At 44.2% G+C, this 15727-nt stretch overlaps 1 protein-coding gene across 2 annotated transcripts in view; it reads left to right on the top strand.

Annotated features, from left to right (window-relative positions):
* The window catches only part of SGMS1 (sphingomyelin synthase 1), a 36150-nt gene extending 24533 nt beyond the window's left edge, over positions 1-11617 (top strand). For both annotated transcript variants that reach the window (XM_059821157.1, XM_059821158.1), the window contains exons 3-6: positions 3480-3597; positions 7448-7601; positions 8342-8508; positions 10847-11617. In XM_059821157.1, coding sequence (XP_059677140.1) covers positions 3480-3597; positions 7448-7601; positions 8342-8508; positions 10847-11026 — 619 coding nt within the window. In that variant the 3' untranslated portion in view covers positions 11027-11617. The remainder of the gene's footprint in view (positions 1-3479; positions 3598-7447; positions 7602-8341; positions 8509-10846) is intronic.
* The last annotated feature ends 4110 nt before the right edge of the window (positions 11618-15727 follow it).

Consider the following 15727-nt stretch of genomic DNA (forward strand, 5'->3'; position numbering starts at 1 on the left):
CTTGGAGACTTCGAAGCAGCAAGACAAGGGTTGACTTGATGATAAAGTATGTTTGTGTCGTTGACAGATGTGAAGATTCCCCCCGTCACCCCCCACCCCGTTCCCTGTTTGCTTTGATGTGTTTGTTTTTACTTGCTTTAGAAAGGCTCTTTCTGGTGTTAGGGGAAGATGTCAGGGAGTCGCAGAGCTTTCCATTCCCAGTATCAGCCCTGGAATAGCTGGTCAGCGCTGGTCAGCGTGTCTACTGGTCACGTAATGCTTTGCAGACCGAGTCTTCTTGTATGTCAATGAGCGGAGGTATGGAAGTCTGAGAGGCCCAAGCTGTCGGTAAGCAGCAGAAAGGGAAGAATGGGAAAGGTGTGCATGGGAACAGGAACCCAAGGAGGTGGCTTTAGCTGGAGGACCTCATCCTCATAGCTTTGAGTGGTGAACCACTAAGTGCTATAAAAAGAGCTGAATCACTTTTGTGGCGTGGGTTATCACCTCCCTTTGAAACTTAATTCAAGAATAAAGAGAGGGAATTAAGCCAGCTAGACCTTCCTCGCTTCTCTGACCTCTGATGTCAGGGATAGCCATTGCCACACTCCATTTGAGATCTGAAGATAAGACGTGAAGCCAGGTGATTGCTGGGCAGGATGAGACCTGGTTCCTCGCCTAGTCAGATGATAGAGATACCATTCACAGATGTCTCCATGTGCAAGCTCAGGGTCATCGCTGAAGCAGCAGCATTGTCACCCATGACCTGAATTGCAGCCAGTGGCTGGGTTGAACCTGTGACCGAAGGAGGCAGCTTCATAGTTTCAGACTTTTTGAAACTCTTTTCTTTGCCAAGCAGTGAAATTCCTGTTGCTTATCCTACCAGATCCATTATTTGCCGACAACCTGATTTCATCCAAGCTGAGCCTGCTGTTCTCCCAAGCAATGAAGGACGACAGAGATGTGTCATTCATGATACTGATCAGTCAAGTCTTCCTTGTTTAGGCCAGGGATTGCATGATGACGTTGAATAGGACCTGTGTGTCATCTTTGTTGGACTGCAAAGTTGGGGCCAAAATGGAAGAGGGTGTTGGGTGTGTCTGTCCAGCTAATCACAGTGCAGGGTTTCCCTTGGCCCCTGTTACTGCTTTCTTGCCTGAAAATTAATTTTACCTTCAGGTAGACACTGGAGTTTCTGGCTGGCTTTGGGGCAAGGCGCTAGATTTGGCGCGAGAAAATCAGTGACAGCTTTCTTTGAGCATCCATATAGAATACTGTCCGTGGCATTGGGTTGGGTTGGTTTCTCACCGGAAAGCAGGAGCAGGGTGGGTGTGCAGGTCTTGGCTGGGGACTCCGGGCTGCCCAAGCCTTTTTCCACAGATAACACGGGGAGCTCGCGGAATCCAGGCGAGCTGCCGAGGCAGAATTAACTTCTCTGGGAAGCATTCCCAGATCTTTTGGGAGAAGTACAATGCTGGTTTTTAGCCACGCTTGACATCTGATTCAGCCTGCATGCTCATGGGATTGAAAAAGCAGCGTGCTCGCTACTCGCGTTAGGTGAGGTCTGCATAGTTGTAATAAAAGTTGTCTTGGCCAGTAATAAGCTTAGAGGTTGTACTTGCTAGCTGGCTCATAATCACACACGCACACACAGAGATATCCTTCTGAGAAGGGAAAATATGAGGCTTTTTACATTTTTTTTAATATTACAGTACAGAGCACTTTGACGCAGATTTTCCTAAGCTAAAATATGCTAAATCCAGCTAAACCAAGTAGGTTTGTGGATAATTTTAATTTAAAAATTGTTCAGTGCTCAATAAAACACTGCCAATTCTTCGGTCGAAATACAGCGCTGCTCAGTCTTTAATCCCCAATCCTCCCCTGTTTGTCTTTATACCAGGTTATAAAGAAAAGCAAGTTCATGTCTAGTTATAAAAGCCAGGCACAAGTGTGAGATCTTTATTGGATCGTACGGAGAAAAATTCCCCATACGAAACACAAAGGAAAACCACTGCCCCAACGGCATGGTGCCGTCCACTCTTAAATTTCAGTCCATGGAGCTACATTAATAAAGTATAATTTTTAACTCCCACCTTTGTCCATGTTTACACCGGGAGGGGGAAGAAAAAAATACACAGTGCTGTGTTTCGATAGCAGTGAGCACTCGAGTGCAAAATGCATTTACACTGTAATAGTTGAAGCTTTTCTGATAAATTAAGACACTCAAGTTGTTATTGATCCGGCACTGCAAAGTCATCCTTCTCCGAGAGTGGAGCACTGCTGTTTAATAACTCTGCCAAAACTATTAAAAATAAAAAAGATGGCCAATTTTGAGCTTTGAAAGAGCTTGGCTTGACAGAAATACTTTTTTTTTTTTAAAGTGAACACTTCAAAACAGCAACAAATGAATGCCAGAACTTCCAGCTTCTGTTGTAACCCTTGTATTCCCCAAATGATCGTAATCGTAAATAACAAGGATTTAAAATCAACCAAAACCAACAGGGTACAAAGGGTTGATGTGGTTAAGGTCATGAACTGCTGTAACTGGATTTGCCCTTGATTTTTGTAACGCTGGCAGCGATTTCTCTTTGCTGAACTCTATGTGAGCTCAGACAGAGGTTGCTCCCATCCTGATGGATGTGCCAGAAGGGATTTAATTGTCGTAGCTCTTGCCTTGTGATGTTATTAGCTGGTACGTGGCAGTGTTAACTCAACGGGCCAGTTTTGGGGCTGGCTGTCACTCCCGAGTCGAAGCTGCAGCTCTTTACCCCGTGTGCTCTTGCTGGTTTTACAGAACTGCGTCACGGTACCCCAAAATTGCATCTGTCCTCTCCGCATATGTCAGCGACTCGCTGGCAGCCTGCAATGAATAAATCTCTTGGCAGCTATGGCTGCTTGCCTTGAGAGTGGCTTCCCGTGAAAACACCCTGTCCTGTAGCCAGCGCAGCTCTACATTTGTATTTCGGAGGTTTCGTTGCTGATGGGAATTGCTTCCTCTTTAATACTGCTCAGGAAAGACATGTTCTCACTTGTTTGGGTCATACAAGCTATTTCTTCTCAAGCAGCGCTTTGTAATTACTAAATATGTGTGTCAGTCGAAATAAACTTACTCCTTTTCGTCTTATAATGAAAATATTGTAACTTTATCCCCTGCCTTGAATAGAAAATTAGTCACCGCTCAAAGCTAATGGAGGGGTGTGGGGCATGAAATCCCTTTTAATGTCTTCAACACTAAATCTGCACAGGCTTTTGTATTCTAATCCTTACGATTCCTGTAATCACCGGTCATGGGTAATGTTAGTTGAGTTGTTCTTGTGTTTCTGACCTGTAAACCGTGGGAATATTTGTAAAGTAGTTCGGTGTAAGCTGATACCCTCACGAGTTTCAAAAGCATCGAGAAGAGAACAATTGGTAGTTTATTTTATTTACCTTTGCATATTTTGTTTGCATTGAGTGACCTCCTTATTTTTTTTCCTCTCTCTTTTTTTTTTTTTTCCTTTTAGGTCTATAATCAGCAGAAGATTTTTCTGTATAGTTGGCACACTATACCTGTATCGGTGTATTACAATGTATGTGACTACACTCCCAGTACCTGGCATGCATTTCAAGTGTTCTCCAAAGGTAAACTTCTTCTGGCTGCCTTTCTGTATTTTAATCTGTATGTTTTCCCCTTGCCCCTGTTGTTCCCAAAACTGTGAGCAACGCTTTCTCAATAATTGTTCCTAATTAATTATTTCTCCATAATTGTTACTCCAGTCTGGAGAAGAGGAGGCTGAGGGGAGACCTTCTCGCTCTCTACAAGTACCTGAAAGGGGGTTGCGGGGAGGTGGGTGTTGGTCTCTTCTCCCAAGTGACAAGTGACAGGACAAGAGGAAACGGCCTCCAGTTGCACCAGGGGAGGTTTAGGCTGGATATTAGGAAAAATGTCTTTACTGGGAGAGTGGTGAAGCACTGGAAGAGGCTGCCCAGGGAGGTGGTGGAGTCACCATCCCTGGAGGTGTTCAAAAGACGTGTGGACGTGGCACTGCGGGACATGGTTTAGTGGGCATGGCGGGGTTGGGTTGACGGTTGGACTCAATGATCTTACAGGTCTTTTCCAACCTTAGTGATTTTGTGATTCTGTGATTTTGTAATTTGAAAATACTGGTTTGGCATGATGGGGACATCCTTCTGCGGATCATCAGCTTCCCTCTTGGCGAAGGTGTTGACGGTTGCTTCGGGGCAGTGCAGGCATTCCCACCGTTTTTGAAGCGCTAATCTACGCAATTTCTGTAGCATTTTCAACTAATTTGCATGATCAGCATTTTTCTATCTCCACTGAAGCAGTCGAAGGTGTGCAACCTGCGGAGGTGCCACGTGTGACTCATTTATTTCTAAACACTTCAGTGTGTCAAATCCAAGGATGATTTGTGTTTGAAAATGGCCCAAAGAGACTTTTCTAAGGCTGGTGAAACTGTCTCCTTTGCAGCCGTTTGTCCCTGCGTGTATTTTTGCAACTGTGTTAGCACAAGGACTTGCCACCTCCTCCCCAGTCTAGGACTGACTCCTGTTTGTTGTGCCGAGGAATAAAACGGGCTTGCGAAAGCCGTGGCTGAAACCAAGTTACTGAGACAGAGCTGCTTAGGCAAGACCCTTGTAGTCAGCCTTGAAGGGTGATTTGCGTGCTCGGGGCGGAGATGGGACAGGGATGGTGGTGTTGCATCCATCTTCTGTCACACAAGCGTTGGCGTAAGCGTGGTCCTTACTGCAGCGTGCTGTTTGTGGTGGGGAAATGCAGTCTAATACAGACTGGACTTCTACGGTAGGGAACAAGGTGCGTATATTAGACAAGTGCTCTTTCTCTAGAAGTAGTTCATCTCCATGCCCCTCCTGGGGTTGTTTGTGCTGTAGCTTGATTTAAGCAGGAGAAAGGGGGGGGAAACGTAACTTCTGTGAAATATCTACTGCACGCACAGTTCAACGGCTTTGTGTGCACAGCCATGAGTTAGATGACAGGTAGTAAAATCCCTGATTTACAGGTAGTAACACCCTGATTTGACTCGGTCCACGTGCTGTCGCTGTTTTGGTGAGGACGGCTGGTACATACAAACAAAGCCGAAACGTTTTAGTTCTTTGGGGAAATAAAGCCAATCAATGTACTACGTCGGTTGTTTGACAAGGCAGAGCGTTTGCCAAGCCCCGTGTGGCTTTTTGAGGGACCGAGGTCTTTTGTAAAGAGAAGCGAGTGGGAGAGGAGTCAACATTGTATTTGATCAGTCAGCCATTATGAAATTAAAAAAGAAAAAACACAGGTATTTATGAGCTGAAGTGAGTAAATCTCCCAGTTTTGGAAATTTACAGCTTTGGCAAGTCCGTCTCATTACTCAAGTAAAGACAAGCCTATGTTGTGTTCTTCTATTGCCCCGGTAAGACTAAGAATCAGCTGGGCATTCTTGAAAGCTATAAATATACTGGTGGGAAAAGAATAACCTCTCAACACCTTACTGAGTTATATCCGATTGCGAAGAGTGGGCTTTGGGGAGCATTTTAATGTTTTGTAAGGAACTGTTAGCAGGAAATGTTTAATTGCTGCAAAGACCCTGTTTAAATCTGTCAAATTAATAATTTCCACGTCTTAAAGCAAGACTGAGCTTTAAAATAAAAGGAAAACATGCCTATAATGGCCAGCCAGGGGGATCTGTGTTTCCTTCTGACTGTTAAATGGTTACCATGGATTTTAAAACTACAGAAAATGAGGTAAGGATGCAGCACGTGTGTAGTCGCGTGCCTTGATCCATTAGTCCTGCTCTTTTGAGCTCAGACGATTCCTGCTTCCCGTTGGGTCCTGGAGGTGCTCGGTACGTCCTGGTTTCACTTGTCCCGTGGCATACATTTTCTTTGTGGATTTGTTTAACATTCGGGCTTGTTTTAGAGCTGGGAGGAGCAAAAGCAAAGTCTTGGGACAGTGCCAGCTGCCCTTTGGTCACCTGGGAGGAGGGACAGGGGCGTCCTCACCAGAAGGTCTTGGTTTGCTTCGATTTGACTTTCCTAAGGGAAATTTGAAGGTTTTTTTAGAAATCCCACGACACTGGCTCATAGGGTTTGGAGGTGGGACCGAGCAAATCTGTCAGGTGTAGAGGAACGTCCCCGTTGCTCCCGTGGATTGTGTGAGTTAAAGCCAGCACGGAAGTTTGGCACCGTGCTCGTTGGCACCGTGCTCTGACGAACACCGTATGTGTTTCTTTTGAAACGTGAAGCGCAAAAAAACAACTTTAAAGGCTTTCCAAGGCGGGGTGGTGCGAGGCCTTAGAGTTCAGAGTGAGATACTTTCTTCTGTGCGTTGAATCTGGGTTTCGGCAGCTGGAGGTAGAGCTTGGGCGGTTCATCCTGTTTTCTGTTGGATTGTCATCTGTAGAGCTTGCGCTGTTATGAACAAGATGAATTAAATTAAGCTTGATTTATTTTTAGAGCGCATTGCTCTTGAATAGAAGGAAAATCAGATGTTTAGAGAACACGACACAATTCTAGCTATAGCTGGAAATATTTTTAATTCCTTTTTACTGGTGAAGCTGGATTTTTGAGACTGCATTATAGAAGTCATATGTTTTCCAAGGGTCATTATTCTGAACCTCACTGTACATACACGAGTTTCATATATATATATATATATACACACGCACACGCCCATTGTATAACCCAGTGCAAGAATATAATGAATAAAAAGAGATCTGAACCCATTAGCTCTGTTTGAAGATTCCCTGTAAAAATCATTTTCCTGCATAGCCACGAACATTAGCAAAGGCGTCAAAGATGACACCTTTACGTGGTAGCAGCAATAAGTACTTATAAATAACATAGAAAACAAGTTTTTCTCACCTACCTGTTTTACCCTAAGTGTAGCACTCTGAGTGTCGCCACTGACAGGAGTTTAACAACTTTTGGACCAGTTTTTTTTTGCTTTGGTATTATACTGAAAAGATGCCATGTTTTTCATTGCAACTGGAAGCGACCTGGTGTAAAGGAAACACATATATACATATACAGATATGTCTGTAAATAAAGTTGCCCTTTTTCCCTGCCTTTTCAATCTATATTGTGAGCACAGGAAAAAACAGTAGTCCTTTGGGATATTGTATTTATAGGGAAATTGTAATAATTGCCTTGATTCTTCATACGTTGAATACTTAAAATAAAATAATGTTTTAGACAAATGGATGGAGGTGCATACGCCTGTGCTCATATGAACACTAGCTGTAATAGATGCAAAGCATCAATAAAAAAATAAACTCGTGTCTCATTTCCAGTCTTTTTCCCTCTGGAAATGTGCTGATAGCTGTTGGAAAAGGTTGTGGATTTACTGATTGATCTTGTGTATCAAAGCAAGAAGAGAGAATCACTGAAAGGCAAAGTTGCTGGCTAACACCATTGCTTTAAGCTCTGAAAGATTAGCGCTGATATTTTACTGTGCTTTTGTGTTTTCCTCTTCCACCAGCTTTTTGGAGACTGGGAATCTCATCTGCGAAGGATAATGAAATTGATTGCTGGCGGAGGATTGTCCATCACAGGATCCCACAACATGTGCGGCGACTATCTGTACAGCGGTCACACCGTCATATTAACTCTTACATACTTATTTATCAAAGAGTGTAAGTTTGTTACTGTTCATGTGAAATTTTCTGTTGTATAATTCCTTGCTAATTGAAGAATTATTGTTGTGCTGGTCGGTAAATACTATTAAAGTAAAAATGCACGCTTTTTCAATGAAATAAAAATCATAGCACTTCAAAGTCGTAGGGCTTACTGAAAAAGAAAACTTTGGAGACAAAATTAAACACTTCACCATGTAGATGTCTGAATTAAGTATTTTGTTTCAAAAAGATTTTGTTTAGAATATAATGAAACCTTCATTGCACCCTGCCTGATGAATGGCATTTCAACTCTGTGTCTCCGAGTCTAGAGAGAGATGAATGCCATGTTAAATGCAAGGTTGCTCGTTTTGCAAGAATCAGGCCTTAATGTATGCATTTATCTTTTATGACAGGCAAGAGGAATGGATTGCCATCTATGCAGAATCAATATTGAAATACAAATCAGTTAATTTGACTGACCAGGGTATATTACATCGTTATGTATTGGGCCTGTTCCTCAAAGATTTCGTAACCTTTCTATTTTCCAAAGATCGGATTACGCCTGGGTACAATTTTAAGCTGCACCTTAAGAGAATGATACTTATTTTGTGATCTCAGCATTCCTGCTCTTAATTTTAACGCAGGCATCGCGCTACCCACCCAGGATTGCAGTCCGCGTCCTCTGCTAATTACAGTAATAGTCTTGCGCACTGATAACATTACGCTTTGAAATAATCACTGCGTGTGCTTCTTTCCAGATTCCCCACGGCGACTCTGGTGGTATCACTGGCTTTGCTGGGCACTCAGCATGGTTGGGATGTTCTGCATCCTCCTTGCTCATGACCACTACACTGTGGACGTGGTGGTGGCTTACTACATCACTACAAGACTTTTCTGGTGGTATCACACAATGGCCAACCAGCAAGTGAGTTTCTTTCAGCCTTTGGATCCGTGTGGCTCCGTTTGTCATAGCGCGGTGGTGGGCGAATATCCACACATTGTCTTGAGCCTTTCTGCAGGAGTATGAGTGGACTCAACCGTGTCTTTTGGCCCTCTCTTCCCCCCTCACACTGGGTTTGCAGGAAAGAAAGAGGCGTCATCGGTTGGGTTCGTCTTGCATCTTGACTGCAAAAATATCTGAAGGTCTACCCGCAGGCAGGCAGGCCTCTCTGCTTCTGCTGTGTAACCTCAATTTTTGAAGTCCTTCTGAATTTGGGCCGGTTGGCCAGTTTTGTGATAGCAGAGCAAACCATTTAGATGTGGTGGTTTTTTTGGTTTTTTTTTGCCTTGGTTTTTTTTATTTTTTGTTGAAGCCAACTGGGTTGTCCTTGTATTCTGTGGCTTGTGCCCTTTAGTCAGATGACAGGTCTCTTGAAGAATAGTATGAGGCCTCACTAAAAATGAACCGGTTTTTCAAAGTGTTTCCAAGTGGCGGTAAGTTCCCCTGACCAAGGGAAATATTTTCTTTTTGGAGGATGGCGCAGCAGAAAACAGGCTGCTCCTGTCCTAAAGCCTGTGTCTGGGAAGGCGTGAAAAATAGGGTGGTGAGGGAAATACTGAGAACGAAGAGCTGCTTAGGAGGAGACGCAGCACTTGATGGGAGAGAGCAAAGCATGGTTTGTAACACTCAACCAGAGAGCAGCGGTAAATGAGTCAAAGGTCGAACGAAGAAGTCTAAATGAGGTCTCATGTCATTCTCGTTGTTCTTACTTCCCTGCCAGTGAACTAGATCAGTAAGAGACGAACTTACAATGCTGAGGGATGTGAGAGAAAATGCACAAGTCTCTTATCCATGGGAAAGACCTAGTAACTCTTAGGTCTGTAACAGCATATTGGTGTCCAAATATTTTCTGTGCAACGTGGAGAAAGATATTTTGCTTATCTGTGGCATATGACTCCAGTTAATTATGTTTAAGAAAGACCTAGTATGATGATAGGGAATTAGTTAATATTGTGATAGTACAGATTTTTAGATCGTATCAAGGTCTTCTAGCTACCACGTCATATTATTCCCGTGGTTTTGATGCTACTTGAAGCACTACACCGCAGTCAAGCCCTGTGGTACGTTTTTACCACCAAATGCCTAATTGCAAAGAAGGCACTTTGATGTTCAGTCAGTTGGGGAACCACTGTGTTCGATAGCGATCTGTGCCCAGACTTCGTAACTCTTGCCGTGCAGCATCAGACTGACTTCCGCGCTTTGAATTTGCTCCTGGGCTCTGTCAAAACAGTGGTGCTGAGTGGCTGTGCTTCCAAGCTGGAAGCTGCTGGAGTCAGGATTGCCTTGAGTGCTAATGAGGACTTGCTTCAGAAAAGCCCTTTGCCTTATTGTATGGAAATCGTACCTGTTTTGCTGCATGATGTGACTCAGAAGATGGCTCAACGTTGCTTCCCTAAGCTGCTGAGATGTTGGGAAATGCCGATCCCTGGATCCTTACCTGAGCACACATTTGTGTCCTAGTCTCTCCTCCCTGGTGCTGCTCCATGTGCTGTGGCTTGTGGCTGACCTTAAAATAAAAAGCAAAAGCCCACCAAGGCTAAAGTGGATTTATTTTACATGTGAGTTTAGGACATGGAAAGAAAGCTTTAGCATACAAGCCCTGTACTTACACTTTCCAGTGGGCTGATACAATGCTTCCCTGCTCTGGCATTGAAAACGTGCAGCAGGATAGTTGGATAACTCCCTCGGTGCCTGCCTACTCCTCGCGTCTCAGCTGTGGCTTGCTCATGGCTGGGAGAAGCAGAAGGGTGGGTGGGGGCAGTTTGGGAGCATGTGGAGGGCAGGGCAGGGTTCCTTACCTCCTCCGGATGGGTTGAGGCATGCCTTGCTCGTTGCTCTGTAGGTACACGGCCGGGCTGTGAAGCGATTCTTGAGCTACATGTAATTTCAAAGATACTTATGGAAATAGCTGTGCTTTGGGTTGGGATTTTTTCATTCCCAAAGGAGAGGAGAGACTGACCTTTCGGGCCATTCATTCTTTTCCTGCGGGACCACTGAACAGCTAAAGCCTTGAAAACAAGGGCAAGCCTCACTTGGGAACAACATTTGGTGTGCGCAGGGAGGCTATGGAAAAGTAGCTTGGCTCCTCTTGATCTTTGTCCGTGCAGATCTGTTTGGGAGGTGTTTCTAGATATCGAAAGATTTTTGGAAGCAGCTGTAAGCAAGACGCCGCTGAACGGTAGCAAGCGACGTGTAGTGAAGTTGTGCAAGTAAGTGACGTGCTCATTTGTAATTCTCTTTTTTTCTGATTGTCTTTTTGCAGGTGCTAAAAGAAGCTTCCCAAACTAACCTCCTTGCAAGGGTCTGGTGGTACAAGCCCTTCCAGTACTTTGAAAAGAATGTCCAAGGAATTGTACCTCGCTCCTACCACTGGCCCTTCCCCTGGCCGGTGCTGCACCGGGGCAGGCAGGTGAAATACAGCCGCCTGGTGAATGACACGTAACAGCGTGTCGACGGACAAAATGGGGGGGGAAAAGACCTGTCCCAAGTGCTAAGAACTCCGTACGAGAAGATGCCATAAAAAAAAAAAAAAATCAACTGCTCCCTAACCTTTCTTTTAACAGTTCCCTTTACTTAACCTATTCAGTTACCTGGTAAGCACTGTGATCTTTTTTTCTCTCCAAAGGATCTGCGTTGGACAACAATAAAGAAAATTTAACTTATCATGCACTGTTATACATTTCTTGTTAATAGATTTGGGATTTACATTTACCCATCACCATGTTCCTTTGTATATGATGCGGCAGCATAAATGAAAGCTTTTATATCATAAGTTCTGGTCTTTCCAGTCACGTCTGGGAATAAAGCATATTATTTTCTTGGGAAAACATACTTTTCATATCTCTTGCCCCAAAGATTGGGCTGTAAGCCATTTTCTAGCAAATGACTATATGAAGGTTTCTAAATACCTGCCTTGGGTAAAATCGAGAAATCTTTCTACCTGTTGCACCGCGCTACGAATAAGATGATAGACACAGGAAGGTTTGGTAATCTTGATTTTGTAGAATCTGCAGTGACTGTGTCAAAAAGTGCAAAAAAAAAAAAAAAAAAAAAAAAAGGAAGAAAAAAAAAAAGTTGTAAAGTGATTTTCTAAGTATTTCCTAACTTTATTTTTCAAAATGTGTATGAAAATTAAATTTAAAAAGATTTTTACATGTCAGAGAATAGAGAGTTAAAATTTAAAGAAAATGCTTCTTGGGAGAGAGAGATTTGTCTATGTTTCTAGTGCCTTTCTTGTCTTGATTGTATGGTCAGTAGGCAGTCTTAAATGTTTTTATTTAAAATAAAGTATTCCATGAAAGCAGAATTATATATACTGTATAATTACTAATTTTTGCATTTATAGCTAAATTAAACTGGAAATTTGCTTATAATGTTGAAATTGCCATGTGTAGGGGGTTAAAAAAAAACCAAATAAAAAGGGTCCGATCTGGCTCACACATTGTGGGCAGGTCAAACGAAAAGGTATCACTTTATTGTCTACTTGGTAGCTGTATTTTAAAAAGAAAAACAGCCATGAATTCCTGTTTTTTAAGAATTTTACAAATGATCACTGAGTGAACTACGAATGGTTTCTCCATCCCGTATTGAAATGTTGTTGAAAAACAACAAAGATAATCTATTTCTTTAAAATATTTGTGCAGAAACTGCATGTAATTATAAGTTTCACTCCTACCATACATACTGTATGTTTGGGGAAGTATTCTATCCTAAACTTGCCAATGTGCAGAACAAAATAGTTTTTTTTAAAGAATGAAGAAGAGAAAATATATATATAAATATATATATATCCATTCTGTATTTTACGTGAAGCAGAGTTATCTTCTGTAGGGTTTTTGTGTATTCACAAGGTGATATTTGTATTGTAAAACAACAATGGTGAAGGAAAATAAAAAGGCTTTTGAAAAATGTAGTTTCCTTTATCTTTTTAATATTAAGTTTAAATTTAAAGCTGGGTTTATTCTTCCAAACCTTGCCTTTAATTTTATCTGTTATTGCACTGTAGGCCATCAAATTTGGACTGTATGGAAACTGCATTGATTTCGAATTGCTTGTTCGCGTTGGGCAAAACAGTGCCTTATCTGAAATAAATGCTATGCAATAGATTCTGATCGTGCGGGAGCCGGGAGCAGATGGGAGAAGCCTTCCTGGGAGCCATCACCAGGGCTTGAAAAATCTACCCCAAAACCGCTGGGACGGAGCGCATTGCAGGGTAAACATCCGTGACCCCCGGATCTATCAGTCCTGTCACTTAAACGTCCAAAAAAAAAAAAAAAGTGACATTTCTGTGAGTACGTGCTGGTGAAAGTGTCGTTTCTTTCTTCTTTCCTTTTTTTTTTTTTTTTTGGATGGGTTATCTCTACTTCTCTGCCCTGTTCCTCAGCCTTGGCCAAAAGTCTTCCTTGAAGAATTGATGGGGTGTTACTTCTGCTGCTTTGCCTCGCTGTTGCTTGGGATGCTAAACAAGACTAACCCGTTTCTTATCAGTTCTCTGTCTCCCTGGGAGGGAGGGGATTCCTTCACACCCCATGCTTCTTGGCAAAACCCTTTGCAGCAGCATTTGCAGAGCTGTCTGCGAATTTTAGGGATTGGCTCTGCATGCTTTACCTTCAATTCACAGTATTAGCTTTGCAACTCTCGTTGAAAGTCCGTTTCCAAAAAATGCGAACCCACCCCGAGATGATTGCTTGAGAGAATTCACGCTCCCAGACGTAAATGAACGAGTAGATTTTTCAAGACCTGGCGTCACGCACATCAAAACCATTGACATAAGTTAAATGTATGGATATATGCACATGACATTAAATGGAATCTGCTGAATTCTGCATTGTAGTGTCTGACTTACTGCATGGATCTTGCTAAACATGGTTTCATTTTTTTCACAGCAGAGCTGTGCTTTGGTAAAGCATGCTGCCTTGAGAAATAAGTCTGGGCAAGCAGGGACGTGGAGCTCAGCGTGGCGTTGCTCTGGGTGCTGCCTAGTCTGGAGGAGGGGACCAAGGGAATAGGTACGGGACAAAATTGTTGTGCATCGGTGTTAACTCCAGACCGTGGCGCTTGTGCTGCCTTGTTCTTCTCCTTCCCTGTGAGTATCTGCTCGGCAGCACCAGCTTTTTGAGATGGGTGATGGCTTGCGATGGCGCTAACGCTGCAGGGATCGCTGCGTGGAGTGCAACCGCTCATTGTTTAGCATCGTGCTAACGATTGGGGATCCCAAATTTCCCACCGTCCAGCGCTTCAGCTGCGTTTCCCCCAAAACCGCTCAGGTATGGTACATCGGACATTGGAAGAGGCTGCGCAGGGAGGTGGTGGAGTCACCATCACCGGAGGTGTTCAAGGAACGTGTGGACGTGTCACTGCGGGACATGGTTTAGTGGGCATGGTGGGGTTGGGTTGACGGTTGGACTTGATGATCTTACAGGTCTTTTCCAACCGTAGTGGTTCTGTGCGTGATCTACAGTGACTCTTTGGCCTTCGCTTTCTGGAGAAGCATAGCCCAGGGGTGATGGTGGTCTCCTGGAGACTTTGAGCACCCACACTTGCCTTTCGAACTTTGCATTTCTGGGGTGAGATCCTTGGGCAGCTTCCAGGGGCTATCCTGTTCCCAATTAGAGGCTGAACCACCGTGTACATCGTCCCCTTGCCTTGGGGCAGTGGTGCATGGGTGCATTGTGTGCATCTACCTGGGTAGTGAAGCCCGTGCTGCTTGGGCGCACGTGGACCCTTACCATTGGTGCCCGTCAGAGAGGTGAGCACAGCAAACTTGTGCCAGTGTGGAGCAAGAAGTGAATAAAAGAGCTGAAATCTGGTGGTGTGCTGCCTTGGTCGAAGAAAACAGAGCTAACGGCTCTTCCCACATTGTACCGGTAAAACCATCTTCTCTTGACTTAAAATTGAACATTGAGTTGTTCAGTTTGAGGGCGTCTGAAGGAGGACAGACAGGAGCCTGGCTTGTGTGTGGAGGGGTTAACCTTAACACGTTGTCTAGTGCAGATTCCAGGAGGCTGAGATTAAGACCCTTAAAATACAGGGACGGGAGGTTTTTGAGGAGCACAAGCCAAGCAAGGGCAACGATCCCTTTGCTTTTCTGTACTCTGAAAACAGCAATTAACCCCCATCAACCTCCCCCCTCCTGCTTTTATTCAGGGGCCAGCTCAGGGTATTGCTGGTTGGCTTATCTTTCTTCTGGTGCCGGGGTATCAGAGCGTTCCCTGAAGACAAGCCACCACACGGTCCTGTTTTGGCAGCTTTTCCCATCCAAATCGGCAGATATTGGCAGCCGGAAGGTTTTATAGCTTCTTTTTGATCATTTGATAAGGACTCCTTCCACAGCCAGGCGACCAAAATAGAGATGAACCCTTTGCGTCGTGCAACGTGGTGTTCCCACGCATCTCCTCTGTAACCTGGCAGGAATATACCTCTTCCTTGTAGAAAATTAACATCGATTTTTCCAGCACTGGTGCATCCTCCTGGTGTCACTTCTGCCACTGGTTATCCGTGTGCGCTGTAGGCTTGGCAGGGAACGCTGGTGAGCACTGGGATTTGGGCACAGCACCTTCTGCACATCCATTCTGCAGCCTGTTTAAATAAATAAGCACATCTCTAACAAGGTTTGGGAGCAGGCAGGAATCCCCCAACTTGACTGCCGATGGTTTTCAGCAGCAGCATCTTGGCCCTGGTGGTTCCTGTTGCTGGCAGACGGTTGGCGTGTAGGCATGGGTGGGCACAAAGCAGCCCACCTTGTTCATTTTTCTGCCCAATTTTTGCCTAGAAAAAGCCACCGGGAGTTAGCTTGGGAAGCAGCTCCCCAATTCTGCATTGCTGTTTTTCAATCTCCAGGCCCAGGGGGTGAGAAGTTTTTCCCAACCTTGTGCCAGCGCTCTTCCGCTTTGCACGTGCTGCTTGGCTCTTCCTCAGAGCGATGCTTTCCCCACGCTCTCCCGCATCCCAGGTAAGTGCCGTGCCCATGGGGCTGCTGCTGTGTGCGTTTGAGCAAAACATCCATCCGGGGACGGGAACGACTCCGATAAACGCTGTTTTGGGTGCAAATGAAGATGTTGTTGTCACCAAAGTGTTTGTTTTCCGACAGGTGCTTCTAAATTCATCCAGCAGCCTTGTGATCTTGTTGCAGGTTGGTGAAGGG

Source organism: Gavia stellata, chromosome 9 (assembly GCF_030936135.1).
Source record: "Gavia stellata isolate bGavSte3 chromosome 9, bGavSte3.hap2, whole genome shotgun sequence".
In the NCBI taxonomy this organism is placed as follows: Eukaryota; Metazoa; Chordata; class Aves; order Gaviiformes; family Gaviidae; genus Gavia; species Gavia stellata.